The sequence below is a fragment of the Erpetoichthys calabaricus genome, chromosome 12 (assembly GCF_900747795.2).
Source record: "Erpetoichthys calabaricus chromosome 12, fErpCal1.3, whole genome shotgun sequence".
Classification (NCBI taxonomy): Eukaryota; Metazoa; Chordata; class Cladistia; order Polypteriformes; family Polypteridae; genus Erpetoichthys; species Erpetoichthys calabaricus.
In genome coordinates this window covers 143543477-143562132 of record NC_041405.2, presented here as the reverse complement: position 1 = coordinate 143562132, position 18656 = coordinate 143543477, and the positions used below count along the sequence as shown (strand labels likewise).

Genomic DNA, 18656 nt, shown 5'->3' with positions numbered 1-18656 from the left:
CAAAAGAATTGAAATTTTTCAGTCCTTTATAGATTCTTACTTGGAGTTGTGTTTGCTGAAGCGTCGGATAATGTGCTGGCTGTTGAAGAAGCTGTGCTGGTTGAGGTGCTGACCGTTGGAACTGTGTTTTATGAAAAGAAAGTTTGCAAGTTAGCTGGAACATATCATCCAGTATCTTTTATACTGACTCACAAGAGACTATAATTCCATTTAAATCATATTTTTTTGCTTACATTGTTGATAATTCATCTTTTGTTGTGTCACACTCACTTTACTTAACTTTCCATTCTGTACTATTAGTTTTATTTGCACAATGCTGCACATTCGGAATGGTTCTTCTGACCCCCACGTGAATGCTAAACTGTTGCTCTTGTGAGTGAGCTTTAGTTCTGGCACTCTCCCTGCTGTTTACATCAAGCCGCTACCTGACTATTTCACCAGATGACTTTGAATTTTCTTCAGTCTACTGGGCTGAGTTTGTTTTTCGAGGGCACAGTGGCTTTAACCAAAGAAGAATTTTCATGTCGTCTTTAAATATGGTTACAATTTATTGTTTCATACTAAAACAGAAGACATTTTTGTTTCCCTGATGCCAGATTAAACGTTAAATAAAAAGTGTCACGCACACACTGTAGTCCTTGCTTAGTTTAGTGTTCAGTATAATATAAGTATAATTTTGAAATATGTTAGATTGTATGAAATATTTTTCAAAAGAATACTCACTAACAGTAGGTTGTTTTTGATAGTCTGAAAAAAAGAGATAAACAATTTTATTATTAATATAATAAATATTGATTAATTTCTTTTTTATTCATTAATTTAGCCCAAGAGTTAGTGCTTAAACCTGTAGCTCCATTCTCATTCAATTCTTTCTTAAGTGATTTTAAGCAGTAAAACACCTTTTAATTTCTTTTTACACAATTTCTCTCTTAACAGAAAATGTAGCAGCGACACTTACTGTTCACATAGAGGCTGTTGGGCTCCATTGTATACGGTCCCAAGTTGGTGCCGTTTTGGGTTTCATTTTGAAGCAAGTCATAGATGATGTATTTGTTGAAATCAGGCAGAGACGTGCCATTTTTGAACCCACAGCTGATCACTACTTTTGTAACGTTTTGGGGACCCGCACTGTAATGAAAGATATTTATGGTTACTAATGTCATTTTCCTACGTTATTTGGCAGTACAACAAAATAATAGACTGTTTTTCCACATAATTAGCATGGGTGGCACTATAACAATAACTGGCCTAGCACACCCACAGTTTTTACAGTTCGGCTCATGGTTTGCAAGCATAATCTGCTGAAAACTATAAAAGTGGCACACATTCTTTGTTATTTAGACATACATTTATCTGCTATCGGTATTATGACATTGTGGCAGTAATGTCGGGGTTAAATAATGGGGTACAGGAAAAGTCTTACAAACACTTCCCTCAAGCACTGCTACGTGCTCTGGCTTAACATTGACGCTGTGGACTATAGGAACAAGGTACTGTCAGCAATTGAGTGTTTTGAAGCTGTACAACTACTGGAAAGGAAGGAACAAGAAGGACACAAAGTGAAGAACCACCGACTAGTTTTCATCACCAATGACTCCGTAAGCACGCCTTGGTGGATTTGTACAAACTGGCATGTATCTCGATGACACAGCATTCTTGCAAAACCCCAACAAAAAAAAGAATTTTATTTAGAAACCGCAGTTGTGATCCTCCTTGGAGAAACTGGGGCCACAAGCAATTAACAGTCGAAGAGAAAGAGTCCTTGAACTCAAGCAAATAAATTGATGGTGCCTTTGTCACAATTGAGGATAACAGAATTATCTCTCTGTAAAACTTTGAAGTAGAAAGTGAATATATTGTTTGTCATATCGTGCTAAATATATAGCTGCAGAATAAGTAGGTAACTTTTGCCTCATTATTGTACCGAGGTCATTTTAATTAATCTTGGCTTGAATGTGTTTATTTGTATATATTGTGATCGCTTACTATTTGAAATTAACTACTTAAGTAACTAGGATTTTTTTTTCAAGTGTTTGGGTTTATATTTTGATTTGACATTATGAATACTAAAGTATCTTTCCTATTTTTATTATAGGAAAATAATGCTCATTTTACACATTGCTAGCGTGGGTGGATCTTGAACTCCTACAATAACTGGCCTACCACGCCTTCTCTCTCAATACTGTGATGGTACATCCAGGCCCGGTCTTAGGTATTATGGGGCCCTAGGCGAAAGGGGGGTCCAGGGGCCCCCTGAGGCCCTGGAAGCTCTGTGAAATGCGTGAAAATTAGACCAAGGAGTCGATCCGGGGCCCTAGGCGGTCGCCTACTTCGCCTATGCCTAAGGCCGGGCCTGATTGGGACAAATAACGCTGTAGTATATTTTAGTATATATGACAATTGCTTACTCGGACAATTTGTTTTGGGGGCCCCCAAGAAGGCGGGGGCCCTAAGCTATAGCTTGTGTAGCTTATACGTAAATCCTGCACTGGGTACATCAGAATCTCCATACTGTGACTCATTTAACCCTGGTGATTTATTTTTACAGCTCACTGTAGCAGGAGCCTCAACTCATCTTTTTAGATGTCCTCACTACCTAATGATTTCACGTTGTCTTTGTCTTCAGGAGTGACAAAACTGAAGGAGCAGCACATTCTTTCTCTGAACTCTTTCTTGCTGCTCAGGCACTTTCTTTTTCCCCTTTTATGTATTTCTATAACTTGAAGTGAGATGACATTATCCCTTGGCACGTCATTTCTGTGTTGTTTATGCGTCATACACTACTTTGAGACATTAAACCAATACCTTCCAACAACTTTGTGAATTTTAAGGTGTACATCATTTTATTCAAGTTTTTTGCACTTATCTCTTTCATGGCTATGGTTAGCTGTTTACCAATCCATACAGCTCTGTTTGTAACGTGATTGTGACCCTTTTCAGGCCAGCAGTGCATCACTGGGTAGACATGCAGACATCCCATTCACTGACAAATGGCTAATCTAGAGTTCCTACATTACATCTCCATAGAATTTTCTTTGATTTGATATGATTGAGTACAATTATAAAACTGTGCTCCTTACCTGTAATTAACAGAATGACAAGATGAAAACACGGGAGCCAACGTGCTGTTGTGAAGAAGTTGGTCAGCCTGGGGGGAATAAAAAACAGTTTTGTGCATCAGCTTAACTTCATTTATGTTTTTAATGCTTTTGCAGTCATTAAGACCAAGGGTTTGGTACTTGTACATGTTACAACTATTTTGTGAACAGTCTAAAAATGACACCTTGAAACTTTTAAATGTTTTCTATAAACACTTACAAATTGACTTATCATTTGTTTCCAATGAAAGTCTTTTTTCTTTAAAATCTAGTGCAGATTCAAAAACTTACCAGAGATGTAATGTTTTTTGCTATGATGTTGTTTTTGTCGTTTAATGCAGATGTGAAAGGCAGATTGGTCAAGGTGAAGTTGACAGTGAGATAAATTGGTTCTGAAAAAGAATCAAAGACAAGATAATAGTATATTATTTTAGGCCGATTCATATAAAATTATTTTTGTCTACCTTCTTTGTGCTCTTAGCAAGCAGTCTGTTTTATAACAGCTTCATTCTTTTAATAAGTCTGGAGCAGGACAGTTTAAAAAACATAGATTTGACCTAAATACCGTAATTTATTTGGGATTCTGACTAATACAGTTTAGGGACACTGGACACTAGAGTCTATCACAGAAACACTGGGTGTAAGACAGAAGCCCATTTTGACATTGAATCAAAAGGCCCACACACTCAGAAGAGACCCATTTGGATACAATCGATCACCTGATCAGTGCATCTTTGTGGATGTGTGTGAATAAAATCCACGTTGGCCTAAAGAGAACATGCAGATTCCACACTGACAAAGACCAGGAGTGGAATTTATGTGCAAGATACTAGATGAGTGAGATGGCATTGCAACCCACTGTGCTTTCATGTTGTTTGTATTTATTTTCATAAAATGTCAAGTTTTAATGATATAAATAGTGCTTCTAGGACACAGTCCAGAATGTTTACTTCTTTTTGCCTAATGCTACCTGAGTAAGATTGTGCACAATGGAGTAGACTGGATCAGAAAATGAATGAATGTTCAGTGATGATGTCTACAGTACTTCATTTATGGCATGAGATCAATATCAGCCATTCTGAGTAAGTGTATACACCTGCAGCTACTTTACATACTTTAGGCTGTTAAGAAAATACAAGAATGTCTATTTCCAAGTCACAGACGTCTGAGTAAAAATGAAATATAATTGTGCCTTTTTGACATTACTCATTTTGAAACGCCTTTCTTTATGTGATTTAATAAAACCTTTTCAAACCTATCATTGAAATGAGAATATTTGAGACAAACCATGTGCAAAAGAATTGAAATTTTTCAGTCCTTTATAGATTCTTACTTGGAGTTGTGTTTGCTGAAGCGTCGGATAATGTGCTGGCTGTTGAAGAAGCTGTGCTGGTTGAGGTGCTGACCGTTGGAACTGTGTTTTATGAAAAGAAAGTTTGCAAGTTAGCTGGAACATATCATCCAGTATCTTTTATACTGACTCACAAGAGACTATAATTCCATTTAAATCATATTTTTTTGCTTACATTGTTGATAATTCATCTTTTGTTGTGTCACACTCACTTTACTTAACTTTCCATTCTGTACTATTAGTTTTATTTGCACAATGCTGCACATTCGGAATGGTTCTTCTGACCCCCACGTGAATGCTAAACTGTTGCTCTTGTGAGTGAGCTTTAGTTCTGGCACTCTCCCTGCTGTTTACATCAAGCCGCTACCTGACTATTTCACCAGATGACTTTGAATTTTCTTCAGTCTACTGGGCTGAGTTTGTTTTTCGAGGGCACAGTGGCTTTAACCAAAGAAGAATTTTCATGTCGTCTTTAAATATGGTTACAATTTATTGTTTCATACTAAAACAGAAGACATTTTTGTTTCCCTGATGCCAGATTAAACGTTAAATAAAAAGTGTCACGCACACACTGTAGTCCTTGCTTAGTTTAGTGTTCAGTATAATATAAGTATAATTTTGAAATATGTTAGATTGTATGAAATATTTTTCAAAAGAATACTCACTAACAGTAGGTTGTTTTTGATAGTCTGAAAAAAAGAGATAAACAATTTTATTATTAATATAATAAATATTGATTAATTTCTTTTTTATTCATTAATTTAGCCCAAGAGTTAGTGCTTAAACCTGTAGCTCCATTCTCATTCAATTCTTTCTTAAGTGATTTTAAGCAGTAAAACACCTTTTAATTTCTTTTTACACAATTTCTCTCTTAACAGAAAATGTAGCAGCGACACTTACTGTTCACATAGAGGCTGTTGGGCTCCATTGTATACGGTCCCAAGTTGGTGCCGTTTTGGGTTTCATTTTGAAGCAAGTCATAGATGATGTATTTGTTGAAATCAGGCAGAGACGTGCCATTTTTGAACCCACAGCTGATCACTACTTTTGTAACGTTTTGGGGACCCGCACTGTAATGAAAGATATTTATGGTTACTAATGTCATTTTCCTACGTTATTTGGCAGTACAACAAAATAATAGACTGTTTTTCCACATAATTAGCATGGGTGGCACTATAACAATAACTGGCCTAGCACACCCACAGTTTTTACAGTTCGGCTCATGGTTTGCAAGCATAATCTGCTGAAAACTATAAAAGTGGCACACATTCTTTGTTATTTAGACATACATTTATCTGCTATCGGTATTATGACATTGTGGCAGTAATGTCGGGGTTAAATAATGGGGTACAGGAAAAGTCTTACAAACACTTCCCTCAAGCACTGCTACGTGCTCTGGCTTAACATTGACGCTGTGGACTATAGGAACAAGGTACTGTCAGCAATTGAGTGTTTTGAAGCTGTACAACTACTGGAAAGGAAGGAACAAGAAGGACACAAAGTGAAGAACCACCGACTAGTTTTCATCACCAATGACTCCGTAAGCACGCCTTGGTGGATTTGTACAAACTGGCATGTATCTCGATGACACAGCATTCTTGCAAAACCCCAACAAAAAAAAGAATTTTATTTAGAAACCGCAGTTGTGATCCTCCTTGGAGAAACTGGGGCCACAAGCAATTAACAGTCGAAGAGAAAGAGTCCTTGAACTCAAGCAAATAAATTGATGGTGCCTTTGTCACAATTGAGGATAACAGAATTATCTCTCTGTAAAACTTTGAAGTAGAAAGTGAATATATTGTTTGTCATATCGTGCTAAATATATAGCTGCAGAATAAGTAGGTAACTTTTGCCTCATTATTGTACCGAGGTCATTTTAATTAATCTTGGCTTGAATGTGTTTATTTGTATATATTGTGATCGCTTACTATTTGAAATTAACTACTTAAGTAACTAGGATTTTTTTTTCAAGTGTTTGGGTTTATATTTTGATTTGACATTATGAATACTAAAGTATCTTTCCTATTTTTATTATAGGAAAATAATGCTCATTTTACACATTGCTAGCGTGGGTGGATCTTGAACTCCTACAATAACTGGCCTACCACGCCTTCTCTCTCAATACTGTGATGGTACATCCAGGCCCGGTCTTAGGTATTATGGGGCCCTAGGCGAAAGGGGGGTCCAGGGGCCCCCTGAGGCCCTGGAAGCTCTGTGAAATGCGTGAAAATTAGACCAAGGAGTCGATCCGGGGCCCTAGGCGGTCGCCTACTTCGCCTATGCCTAAGGCCGGGCCTGATTGGGACAAATAACGCTGTAGTATATTTTAGTATATATGACAATTGCTTACTCGGACAATTTGTTTTGGGGGCCCCCAAGAAGGCGGGGGCCCTAAGCTATAGCTTGTGTAGCTTATACGTAAATCCTGCACTGGGTACATCAGAATCTCCATACTGTGACTCATTTAACCCTGGTGATTTATTTTTACAGCTCACTGTAGCAGGAGCCTCAACTCATCTTTTTAGATGTCCTCACTACCTAATGATTTCACGTTGTCTTTGTCTTCAGGAGTGACAAAACTGAAGGAGCAGCACATTCTTTCTCTGAACTCTTTCTTGCTGCTCAGGCACTTTCTTTTTCCCCTTTTATGTATTTCTATAACTTGAAGTGAGATGACATTATCCCTTGGCACGTCATTTCTGTGTTGTTTATGCGTCATACACTACTTTGAGACATTAAACCAATACCTTCCAACAACTTTGTGAATTTTAAGGTGTACATCATTTTATTCAAGTTTTTTGCACTTATCTCTTTCATGGCTATGGTTAGCTGTTTACCAATCCATACAGCTCTGTTTGTAACGTGATTGTGACCCTTTTCAGGCCAGCAGTGCATCACTGGGTAGACATGCAGACATCCCATTCACTGACAAATGGCTAATCTAGAGTTCCTACATTACATCTCCATAGAATTTTCTTTGATTTGATATGATTGAGTACAATTATAAAACTGTGCTCCTTACCTGTAATTAACAGAATGACAAGATGAAAACACGGGAGCCAACGTGCTGTTGCGAAGAAGTTGGTCAGCCTGGGGGGAATAAAAAACAGTTTTGTGCATCAGCTTAACTTCATTTATGTTTTTAATGCTTTTGCAGTCATTAAGACCAAGGGTTTGGTACTTGTACATGTTACAACTATTTTGTGAACAGTCTAAAAATGACACCTTGAAACTTTTAAATGTTTTCTATAAACACTTACAAATTGACTTATCATTTGTTTCCAATGAAAGTCTTTTTTCTTTAAAATCTAGTGCAGATTCAAAAACTTACCAGAGATGTAATGTTTTTTGCTATGATGTTGTTTTTGTCGTTTAATGCAGATGTGAAAGGCAGATTGGTCAAGGTGAAGTTGACAGTGAGATAAATTGGTTCTGAAAAAGAATCAAAGACAAGATAATAGTATATTATTTTAGGCCGATTCATATAAATTATTTTTGTCTACCTTCTTTGTGCTCTTAGCAAGCAGTCTGTTTTATAACAGCTTCATTCTTTTAATAAGTCTGGAGCAGGACAGTTTAAAAAACATAGATTTGACCTAAATACCGTAATTTATTTGGGATTCTGACTAATACAGTTTAGGGACACTGGACACTAGAGTCTATCACAGAAACACTGGGTGTAAGACAGAAGCCCATTTTGACATTGAATCAAAAGGCCCACACACTCAGAAGAGACCCATTTGGATACAATCGATCACCTGATCAGTGCATCTTTGTGGATGTGTGTGAATAAAATCCACGTTGGCCTAAAGAGAACATGCAGATTCCACACTGACAAAGACCAGGAGTGGAATTTATGTGCAAGATACTAGATGAGTGAGATGGCATTGCAACCCACTGTGCTTTCATGTTGTTTGTATTTATTTTCATAAAATGTCAAGTTTTAATGATATAAATAGTGCTTCTAGGACACAGTCCAGAATGTTTACTTCTTTTTGCCTAATGCTACCTGAGTAAGATTGTGCACAATGGAGTAGACTGGATCAGAAAATGAATGAATGTTCAGTGATGATGTCTACAGTACTTCATTTATGGCATGAGATCAATATCAGCCATTCTGAGTAAGTGTATACACCTGCAGCTACTTTACATACTTTAGGCTGTTAAGAAAATACAAGAATGTCTATTTCCAAGTCACAGACGTCTGAGTAAAAATGAAATATAATTGTGCCTTTTTGACATTACTCATTTTGAAACGCCTTTCTTTATGTGATTTAATAAAACCTTTTCAAACCTATCATTGAAATGAGAATATTTGAGACAAACCATGTGCAAAAGAATTGAAATTTTTCAGTCCTTTATAGATTCTTACTTGGAGTTGTGTTTGCTGAAGCGTCGGATAATGTGCTGGCTGTTGAAGAAGCTGTGCTGGTTGAGGTGCTGACCGTTGGAACTGTGTTTTATGAAAAGAAAGTTTGCAAGTTAGCTGGAACATATCATCCAGTATCTTTTATACTGACTCACAAGAGACTATAATTCCATTTAAATCATATTTTTTTGCTTACATTGTTGATAATTCATCTTTTGTTGTGTCACACTCACTTTACTTAACTTTCCATTCTGTACTATTAGTTTTATTTGCACAATGCTGCACATTCAGAATGGTTCTTCTGACCCCCACGTGAATGCTAAACTGTTGCTCTTGTGAGTGAGCTTTAGTTCTGGCACTCTCCCTGCTGTTTACATCAAGCCGCTACCTGACTATTTCACCAGATGACTTTGAATTTTCTTCAATCTACTGGGCTGAGTTTGTTTTTCGAGGGCACAGTGGCTTTAACCAAAGAAGAATTTTCATGTCGTCTTTAAATATGGTTACAATTTATTGTTTCATACTAAAACAGAAGACATTTTTGTTTCCCTGATGCCAGATTAAACGTTAAATAAAAAGTGTCACGCACACACTGTAGTCCTTGCTTAGTTTAGTGTTCAGTATAATATAAGTATAATTTTGAAATATGTTAGATTGTATGAAATATTTTTCAAAAGAATACTCACTAACAGTAGGTTGTTTTTGATAGTCTGAAAAAAAGAGATAAACAATTTTATTATTAATATAATAAATATTGATTAATTTCTTTTTTATTCATTAATTTAGCCCAAGAGTTAGTGCTTAAACCTGTAGCTCCATTCTCATTCAATTCTTTCTTAAGTGATTTTAAGCAGTAAAACACCTTTTAATTTCTTTTTACACAATTTCTCTCTTAACAGAAAATGTAGCAGCGACACTTACTGTTCACATAGAGGCTGTTGGGCTCCATTGTATACGGTCCCAAGTTGGTGCCGTTTTGGGTTTCATTTTGAAGCAAGTCATAGATGATGTATTTGTTGAAATCAGGCAGAGACGTGCCATTTTTGAACCCACAGCTGATCACTACTTTTGTAACGTTTTGGGGACCCGCACTGTAATGAAAGATATTTATGGTTACTAATGTCATTTTCCTACGTTATTTGGCAGTACAACAAAATAATAGACTGTTTTTCCACATAATTAGCATGGGTGGCACTATAACAATAACTGGCCTAGCACACCCACAGTTTTTACAGTTCGGCTCATGGTTTGCAAGCATAATCTGCTGAAAACTATAAAAGTGGCACACATTCTTTGTTATTTAGACATACATTTATCTGCTATCGGTATTATGACATTGTGGCAGTAATGTCGGGGTTAAATAATGGGGTACAGGAAAAGTCTTACAAACACTTCCCTCAAGCACTGCTACGTGCTCTGGCTTAACATTGACGCTGTGGACTATAGGAACAAGGTACTGTCAGCAATTGAGTGTTTTGAAGCTGTACAACTACTGGAAAGGAAGGAACAAGAAGGACACAAAGTGAAGAACCACCGACTAGTTTTCATCACCAATGACTCCGTAAGCACGCCTTGGTGGATTTGTACAAACTGGCATGTATCTCGATGACACAGCATTCTTGCAAAACCCCAACAAAAAAAAGAATTTTATTTAGAAACCGCAGTTGTGATCCTCCTTGGAGAAACTGGGGCCACAAGCAATTAACAGTCGAAGAGAAAGAGTCCTTGAACTCAAGCAAATAAATTGATGGCGCCTTTGTCACAATTGAGGATAACAGAATTATCTCTCTGTAAAACTTTGAAGTAGAAAGTGAATATATTGTTTGTCATATCGTGCTAAATATATAGCTGCAGAATAAGTAGGTAACTTTTGCCTCATTATTGTACCGAGGTCATTTTAATTAATCTTGGCTTGAATGTGTTTATTTGTATATATTGTGATCGCTTACTATTTGAAATAAGTACTTAAGTAACTAGGAATTTTTTTTCAAGTGTTTGGGTTTATATTTTGATTTGACATTATGAATACTAAAGTATCTTTCCTATTTTTATTATAGGAAAATAATGCTCATTTTACACATTGCTAGCGTGGGTGGATCTTGAACTCCTACAATAACTGGCCTACCACGCCTTCTCTCTCAATACTGTGATGGTACATCCAGGCCCGGTCTTAGGTATTATGGGGCCCTAGGCGAAAGGGGGGTCCAGGGGCCCCCTGAGGCCCTGGAAGCTCTGTGAAATGCGTGAAAATTAGACCAAGGAGTCGATCCGGGGCCCCCTGGACGCCGGGGCCCTAGGCGGTCGCCTACTTCGCTTATGCCTCAGGCCGGGCCTGATTGGGACAAATAATGCTGTAGTATATTTTAGTATATATGACAATTGCTTACTCGGACAATTTGTTTTGGGGGCCCCCAAGAAGGCGGGGGCCCTAAGCTATAGCTTGTGTAGCTTATACGTAAATCCTGCACTGGGTACATCAGAATCTCCATACTGTGACTCATTTAACCCTGGTGATTTATTTTTACAGCTCACTGTAGCAGGAGCCTCAACTCATCTTTTTAGACGTCCTCACTACCTAATGATTTCACGTTCTCTTCGTCTTCAGGAGTGACAAAACTGAAGGAGCAGCACATTCTTTCTCTGAACTCTTTCTTGCTGCTCAGGCACTTTCTTTTTCCCCTTTTATGCATTTCTATAACTTGAAGTGAGATGACATTATCCCTTGGCACGTCATTTCTGTGTTGTTTATGCGTCATACACTACTTTGAGACATTAAACCAATACCTTCCAACAACTTTGTGAATTTTAAGGTATACATCATTTTGTTCAAGTTTTTTGCACTTATCTCTTTCATGGCTATGGTTAGCTGTTTACCAATCCATAGAGCTCTGTTTGTAACGTGATTGTGACCCTTTTCAGGCCAGCAGTGCATCACTGGGTAGACATGCAGACATCCCATTCACTGACAAATGGCTAATCTAGAGTTCCTACATTACATCTCCATAGAATTTTCTTTGATTTGATATGATTGAGTACAATTATAAAACTGTGCTCCTTACCTGTAATTAACAGAATGACAAGATGAAAACACGGGAGCCAACGTGCTGTTGTGAAGAAGTTGGTCAGCCTGGGGGGAATAAAAAACAGTTTTGTGCATCAGTTTAACTTCATTTATGTTTTTAATGCTTTTGCAGTCATTAAGACCAAGGGTTTGGTACTTGTACATGTTACAACTATTTTGTGAACAGTCTAAAAATGACACCTTGAAACTTTTAAATGTTTTCTATAAACACTTACAAATTGACTTATCATTTGTTTCCAATGAAAGTCTTTTTTCTTTAAATTCTAGTGCAGATTCAAAAACTTACCAGAGATGTAATGTTTTTTGCTATGATGTTGTTTTTGTCGTTTAATGCAGATGTGAAAGGCAGATTGGTCAAGGTGAAGTTGACAGTGAGATAAATTGGTTCTGAAAAAGAATCAAAGACAAGATAATAGTATATTATTTTAGGCCGATTCATATAAATTATTTTTGTCTACCTTCTTTGTGCTCTTAGCAAGCAGTCTGTTTTATAACAGCTTCATTCTTTTAATAAGTCTGGAGCAGGACAGTTTAAAAAACATAGGTTTGACCTAAATACCGTAATTTATTTGGGATTCTGTCTAATACAGTTTAGGGACCCGGGAGACTAGAGTCTATCACAGAAACACTGGGTGTAAGACAGAAGCCCATTTTGACATTGATTCAGATGGCCCACACTCTCAGAAGAGACCCATTTGGATACAATCGATCACCTGATCAGTGCATCTTTGTGGATGTGTGTGAATAAAATCCATGTTGACCTAAAGAGAACATGCAGATTCCACATTGACAAAGACCAGGAGTGGAATTTATGTGCAAGATACTAGATGAGTGAGACGGCATTGCAACCCACTGTGCCTTCATGTTGTTTTTATTTATTTTCATAAAATGTCAAGTTTTAATGATATAAATAGTGCTTCTAGGACACAGTCCAGAATGTTTACTTCTTTTTGTCTAATGCTACCTGAGTAAGATTGTTCACAATGGAGTGGATTGGTTCAGAAAATAAATGAATGTTCATTGATGATGTCTACAGTACTTCATTTATGGCATGAGATCAATATCAGCCATTCTGAGTAAGCATATACAGCAGCAGCTACTTTAAATACTTTAGGTTAAACGAAATATAATTGTGCCTTTTTGACATTACCATTTTGAAAGACCTTTCTTTATGTGATTTAATAAAACCTTTTCAAACCTATTATTGAAATGAGAATATTTGAGACAAACCATATGCAAAAGAATTGATATTTTTCAGTCCTGTATAGATTCTTACTTGGAGTTGTGTTTGCTGAAGCGTTGGATAATGTGCTGACTGTTGGAGGTACCGTACTCTGGGTAGTGCTGGCTGTTGAAGAAGCTGTGCTGGTTGAGGTGCTGACCGTTGGAACTGTGTTTTATGAAAAGAAAGTTTGCAAGTTAGCTGGAACATATCATCCAGTATCTTTTATACTGACTCACAAGAGACTATAATTCCATTTAAATCATATTTTTTTGCTTACATTGTTGACAACTCATCTTTTTTGTGTCACACTCACTTTACTTAACTTTCCATTCTGTACTATTAGTTTTATTTGCATAATGCTGCACATTCAGAATGGTTCTTCTGACCCCCACGTGAATGCTAAACTGTTGCTCTTGTGAGTGAGCTTTAGTTCTGGCACTCTCCCTGCTGTTTACATCAAGCCGCTACCTGACTATTTCACCAGATGACTTTGAATTTTCTTCAATCTACTGGGCTGAGTTTGTTTTTCGAGGGCACAGTGGCTTTAACCAAAGAAGAATTTTCATGTCGTCTTTAAATATGGTTACAATTTATTGTTTCAAACTAAAACAGAAGACATTTTTGTTTCCCTGATGCCAGATTAAACGTTAAATAAAAAGTGTCACGCACACACTGTAGTCCTTGCTTAGTTTAGTGTTCAGTATAATATAAGTATAATTTTGAAATATGTTAGATTGTATGAAATATTTTTCAAAAGAATACTCACTAACAGCAGGTTGTTTTTGATAGTCTGAAAAAAAGAGATAAACAATTTTATTATTAATATAATAAATATTGATTAATTTCTTTTTTATTCATTAATTTAGCCCAAGAGTTAGTGCTTAAACCTGTAGCTCCATTCTCATTCAATTCTTTTTTATGTGATTTTAAACAGTGAAACATCATTTAATTTCTTTTTACACAATTTCTCTCTTAGCAGAAAATGTTGCACTGACACTTACTGTTCACATACAGGCTGTTGGGCTCCATTGTATACGGTCCCAAGTTGGTGCCGTTTTGGGTTTTATTTTGAAGCAAGTTATAGATGATGTATCTGTTGAATTCAGGGAGAGACGTGTCATTCTTGAACCCACAGCTGATCACTGCTTTTGTAACGTTTTGGGGATCCGCACTGTAATGAAAGATATTTATGGTTATTAATGTCATTTTCCTACTTTTTTTGCTGTACAATACAATAATAGACCGTTTTTCCACATAATTATTACGGGTGGCACTATAGCAATAACTGGCCTAGCACACCTACAGTTTTTACACTTTGGCTCCTGGTTTGCAAGCATAATGTGCTGAAAACTATAAAAGTGGCAAACATTCTTTGTTATTTAGACATAAATTCATCTGCTATCGGTGTTATGATGTCGTGGGGGTTAAATAATGGGGTAGAGGAAAAGTCTTGCAAACACTTCCCTCAAGCCCTGCCTCATGCTCTGGCTTAACATTGACGCTGTGGACTATTTTTTTTATTTTGTAAAACAATTAATTAACATTTCAATTGATATTTGCACACTAGTGCAGAGTATATAATGAGGAAGATAGATGGATGTTATGAATTATTAATAATAAGTGGGTTAGAAAGTGAATCTAACAAATTAATTTTTGTGTTATTAGAGAAAGCGTTTAGAGTTGAAAATGTTCAGTAAACTTCATCCTTCCTTTAACAATACTGGTTAATACAGGAACAGGCTGAACCTACAAGCCAATGTGGACAGCTATTAAGCAGGGTCAGTCTTGCACTATAGCATAAGTTATATGAAACTTGTGAGTTACTTTTCTGCTGGTTTTGATATAGATTCATATGTAAGTATATACCTATTTAAAATGTAAAGTGTACTGAAAGATCCTTTTTATTCCATTTTAAATCACGCTACTCTTTTTACATAAAAAATCATTAATTAAAATGACGTTTGGCATATATTTGGAAAACTAAAAAATACAGACCCATATAGAAAACTGTCATTAATCCTTTGATAAAATTTCAAAATGCAGTATAAAGAAATATCACCTTCAGTTGAGCCTAATAACAGGTTTTTACTTATCAATTAAATATAAAAAAATGTTGGTAATTGAAAATATTTTATTTGAGTACCTTGAGCTTTCAGGTGATATTTGGTCACATATTCATCAATTGTCTGCTATAGTTAAGCTGTTGCTTTGATTAACAGGTCTACTATTATCCAAAATCATGCTTTATGGCTGCTGTTAGCAGAAACCAAAGTCCAAGATAATGACCAGCTTCACAGCATTGGGTTTATATTAATGGAGGGCCCCGATTGGGTGGTATAATAATTTGGAATGCGGGCTTGGCTTAGAAAAGTGTGGGAACCCCTGACCAAGAACACCCTATGTTGTTTTTATTTTTACAATTTAAATGTCAATCTGAGCACCTTTCATGATGGGCATACTTCATGTAATGTTTATATGTGCATGGTGTTCACTGCTCCCGAAACACCCAAAGCGTGGTTCCCAGCAATGGAACTTTAATTCCAGGTTGTTTATTCCATTTTCTTGGTTAAAATATTCTGTGACTAAAGATGCAGTATTTTATATTGCAAATAGGCAATTTTTATGAATATCTTGTAGTACCCGCATTTTTTGTATTTAGATTTTGTAACTGGCATAATCCATGTGGACCACACAAATTTGCAAAAGCCAAAGAATAAACTCAAGTAAAAAAGAAAAAAAAATTAAACATGGCTCAAAAATATTTAATTTGCTAGATAAGAGACATTCAAATAGGAGAGATAACGTTATACTCCATGTTAGCAGTTACACAATGAGGAAGAAAACTATTCCAAAACTCACCTGTTTGAGACAGAACACCCACACACACACACACACACACACACACACACACACACACACACACACACACACACACACACGCACACCCACCCACACACACACACACACATACAGATATCCACACTCACTCAATCCGGGCCAATTTAAAGTTTCTACATCATGTCTACATAGAATTATCCTTGATGTGAGATGTTTGAATACAATTGAAAAAAAAGCTCCTCACCTATAATTGAAAGAATGACAAGATGAGAAGACGGGAGCCAAATTGCTGCTGTTAAGAATTTGGTCAACCTGGGGATGATTAAAAAAAAAAAATTGCTCACCAAATTAGCATAATTGATTTTAAATTATTTTGAGGTTATTAAGAACAATAGTTTGGTACTTATATATGGATACAACTATTCTGTGAACAGTGTTAAAGTGCCACCATGAAACTCTGAAATGTTTTGGGTATAGGTTCACAAAATGACGTTTAATGAAAGTTATTATTCAGTAAATTCCATTCATATTCAGAGACTTACCTGAGATGAAATTTTTTTTGCTACAATGTTGTTTTTGTTATTCAATGCTGATGTGAAGGGCAGATTCGTCAAGGTGAAGTTAACAGTAACATGAATTAGATCTGAAAAAACAAAAAATTATGTCTAGCTAAATATATAAATAAGTGTTCTTTACTGCCTTTGTACATTTAGCAAGCTTCATTCTTTTAAGATCTCTGGAGCAGTACAGATTGAAAATCATTGCTTTACCATACTATATCATAACATATTTGGAATTCTGCCTAATCCAATTTAGTGTCACAGGGATGAGGGTGGAGGGCTGAATAATTTCCTGGCAAATTTGAGTACATAACAGAAGCCAGTCTGGACAGGGTGTTAGTCAATCGCAAGGCCTACATACTCAGAAGGGACGCAGTTAGATTCACACTTTCACTAATCAGTGCATCTTTAGGTACATGGGAGAAAAAAAAACAGAGTACCAGGAAAATAATCAATGCACACACAAGGAGATAATGGACAGTCCATGCTGACAATGACCAGATATAGGCCCAGGATACTGGATGTGTAAGGTGGCAGTGCACTGTGCCACTGTCCTGTTAATACGTATACTAACAAAATGTCAAATGTTACCCGCAATAACAGTGCTGCTAGGAAACTGCCTGGAATGCTTACTACTTTATGACAGATGCCACTTCAGTAACATTCTGAATATTGGAGCTGGCTGGCATCTGAGTAAAAATGAAATGTTATTATACCACTTTGAAAGTCCTTTCCTCATACAGTATGATTTAACATAACATTTTTGAAGTTATTTTTGAAATGAGATTAAATTCTAGGCAAATCATGTGCAAAGGAAATGACATTTATCAGTCTAGTTTAGGTTCTTACTTGTACTTGCGGTGGATAACGTGCTGACTGTTGAAGATGCTGTACTGGTGGAGGTGCTGATCGTTGAAGATGCTGTACTGGTGGAGGTGCTGATCGTTGAAGATGCTGTACTGGTTGAGGTGCTGACTTCTGGAACTGTGTTTTGTAAAAAGATGTTTTACAAGTTTAAGAAATATACCAACAGTTTACATCATGCCACTGCCTGACCATTTGACAAGATAACTTAGAATTTGCTTTTAATTAGTGAATAAAGGGTTTCAACCAAATTAGAATTTTCATGTGATCATTAAATGTTATCATTTATCCTTTCACACTAAAAACAGGACATTTCTGTTTCCCAGAATTTAGATGAAATGTAAACAAGCACAACACAGATAATACTAGTGTTTATGTGTTTAGTGTTCAATGCAAGAAAAAATATTGTTGATTGATCTGTCCTTTACATACTGTATACAGTAGAATCATGAATATAATTTCAATTATGATATGGAAGCCTCTTATGATTTTATTGATTTTACCAGTGAAAAGAAATGTGTTTTATTTACTGGAAAGATAGTTTTTATAAAAATAATATCTATATATATAAAATTCTTTTCGCGTTTGAAACGGAAATGACGTATGACCATGCGATATGGAAATTACGTATGAAACGGAAATTACGTATGACCACGCAATATGGAAATTACGTTGAGAAGAAAGTGGACGCTGGGAGGCATGGAATGTCGGGCTGCTCTGCCGGGTCCAGAGCTTCACAGTTTCGGGCAGTGTCCTCTCTTCTCGCACTGTTTGTGACACTTCAAGTGCCCCGTCGGCTCCTGGGAGAGTGGAAATCTTTGCGAATGAGTGTAATCGGCGCCGTCGAAGCAGGACTCTGTTTGTAAATTGCCCTGCACGACTACTTACTGTCCCTTAAGGTGAGTTCGGGTCACTAAAACCCGGCAACATTCAAGGTTGCTTTTGTAATCAATTATTTTAAGAAGATGGAGAGTTTACATCTAAGAAGATGTACAGACTTCTTCATGTAAAGTGTTGGACTTGGGAATTGTTTGGACCTTCTGCCCGTTAAGCACAGAAGGGCAGCGTCCACATTTATCAGAATTATTTTTCTCTTGAATCACAGGCACATAGTGAAAGGTTGTCAGGCGCTGTAATTCCTTTTTGTATTCGGCGCCCTTGTGTTGACCAATGAACCTGTTCCACGTCATCCCTCCGTAGGCACGCAATGACGTGAACGTGTCTGCAAAAATACTATAAAAGTTGGATCAGCCTTTGAGACGGTGACTG

At 36.6% G+C, this 18656-nt stretch overlaps 1 protein-coding gene across 1 annotated transcript in view; it reads right to left on the bottom strand.

The window, feature by feature from the left end:
* The window catches only part of LOC114663179 (mucin-16-like), a 33126-nt gene that overhangs the window by 13149 nt on the left and 1321 nt on the right, over positions 1-18656 (bottom strand). The window contains exons 2-17 of the mRNA XM_051935419.1: positions 17373-17507; positions 16506-16606; positions 16208-16275; positions 14127-14296; positions 13892-13915; positions 13177-13290; positions 12187-12287; positions 11878-11945; positions 5350-5519; positions 5115-5138; positions 4432-4512; positions 3390-3490; positions 3081-3148; positions 959-1128; positions 724-747; positions 41-121 (exon numbers count right to left, since the gene is read on the bottom strand). Coding sequence (XP_051791379.1) covers positions 41-121; positions 724-747; positions 959-1128; positions 3081-3148; positions 3390-3490; positions 4432-4512; positions 5115-5138; positions 5350-5519; positions 11878-11945; positions 12187-12287; positions 13177-13290; positions 13892-13915; positions 14127-14296; positions 16208-16275; positions 16506-16606; positions 17373-17507 — 1500 coding nt within the window. The remainder of the gene's footprint in view (positions 1-40; positions 122-723; positions 748-958; positions 1129-3080; positions 3149-3389; positions 3491-4431; positions 4513-5114; positions 5139-5349; positions 5520-11877; positions 11946-12186; positions 12288-13176; positions 13291-13891; positions 13916-14126; positions 14297-16207; positions 16276-16505; positions 16607-17372; positions 17508-18656) is intronic.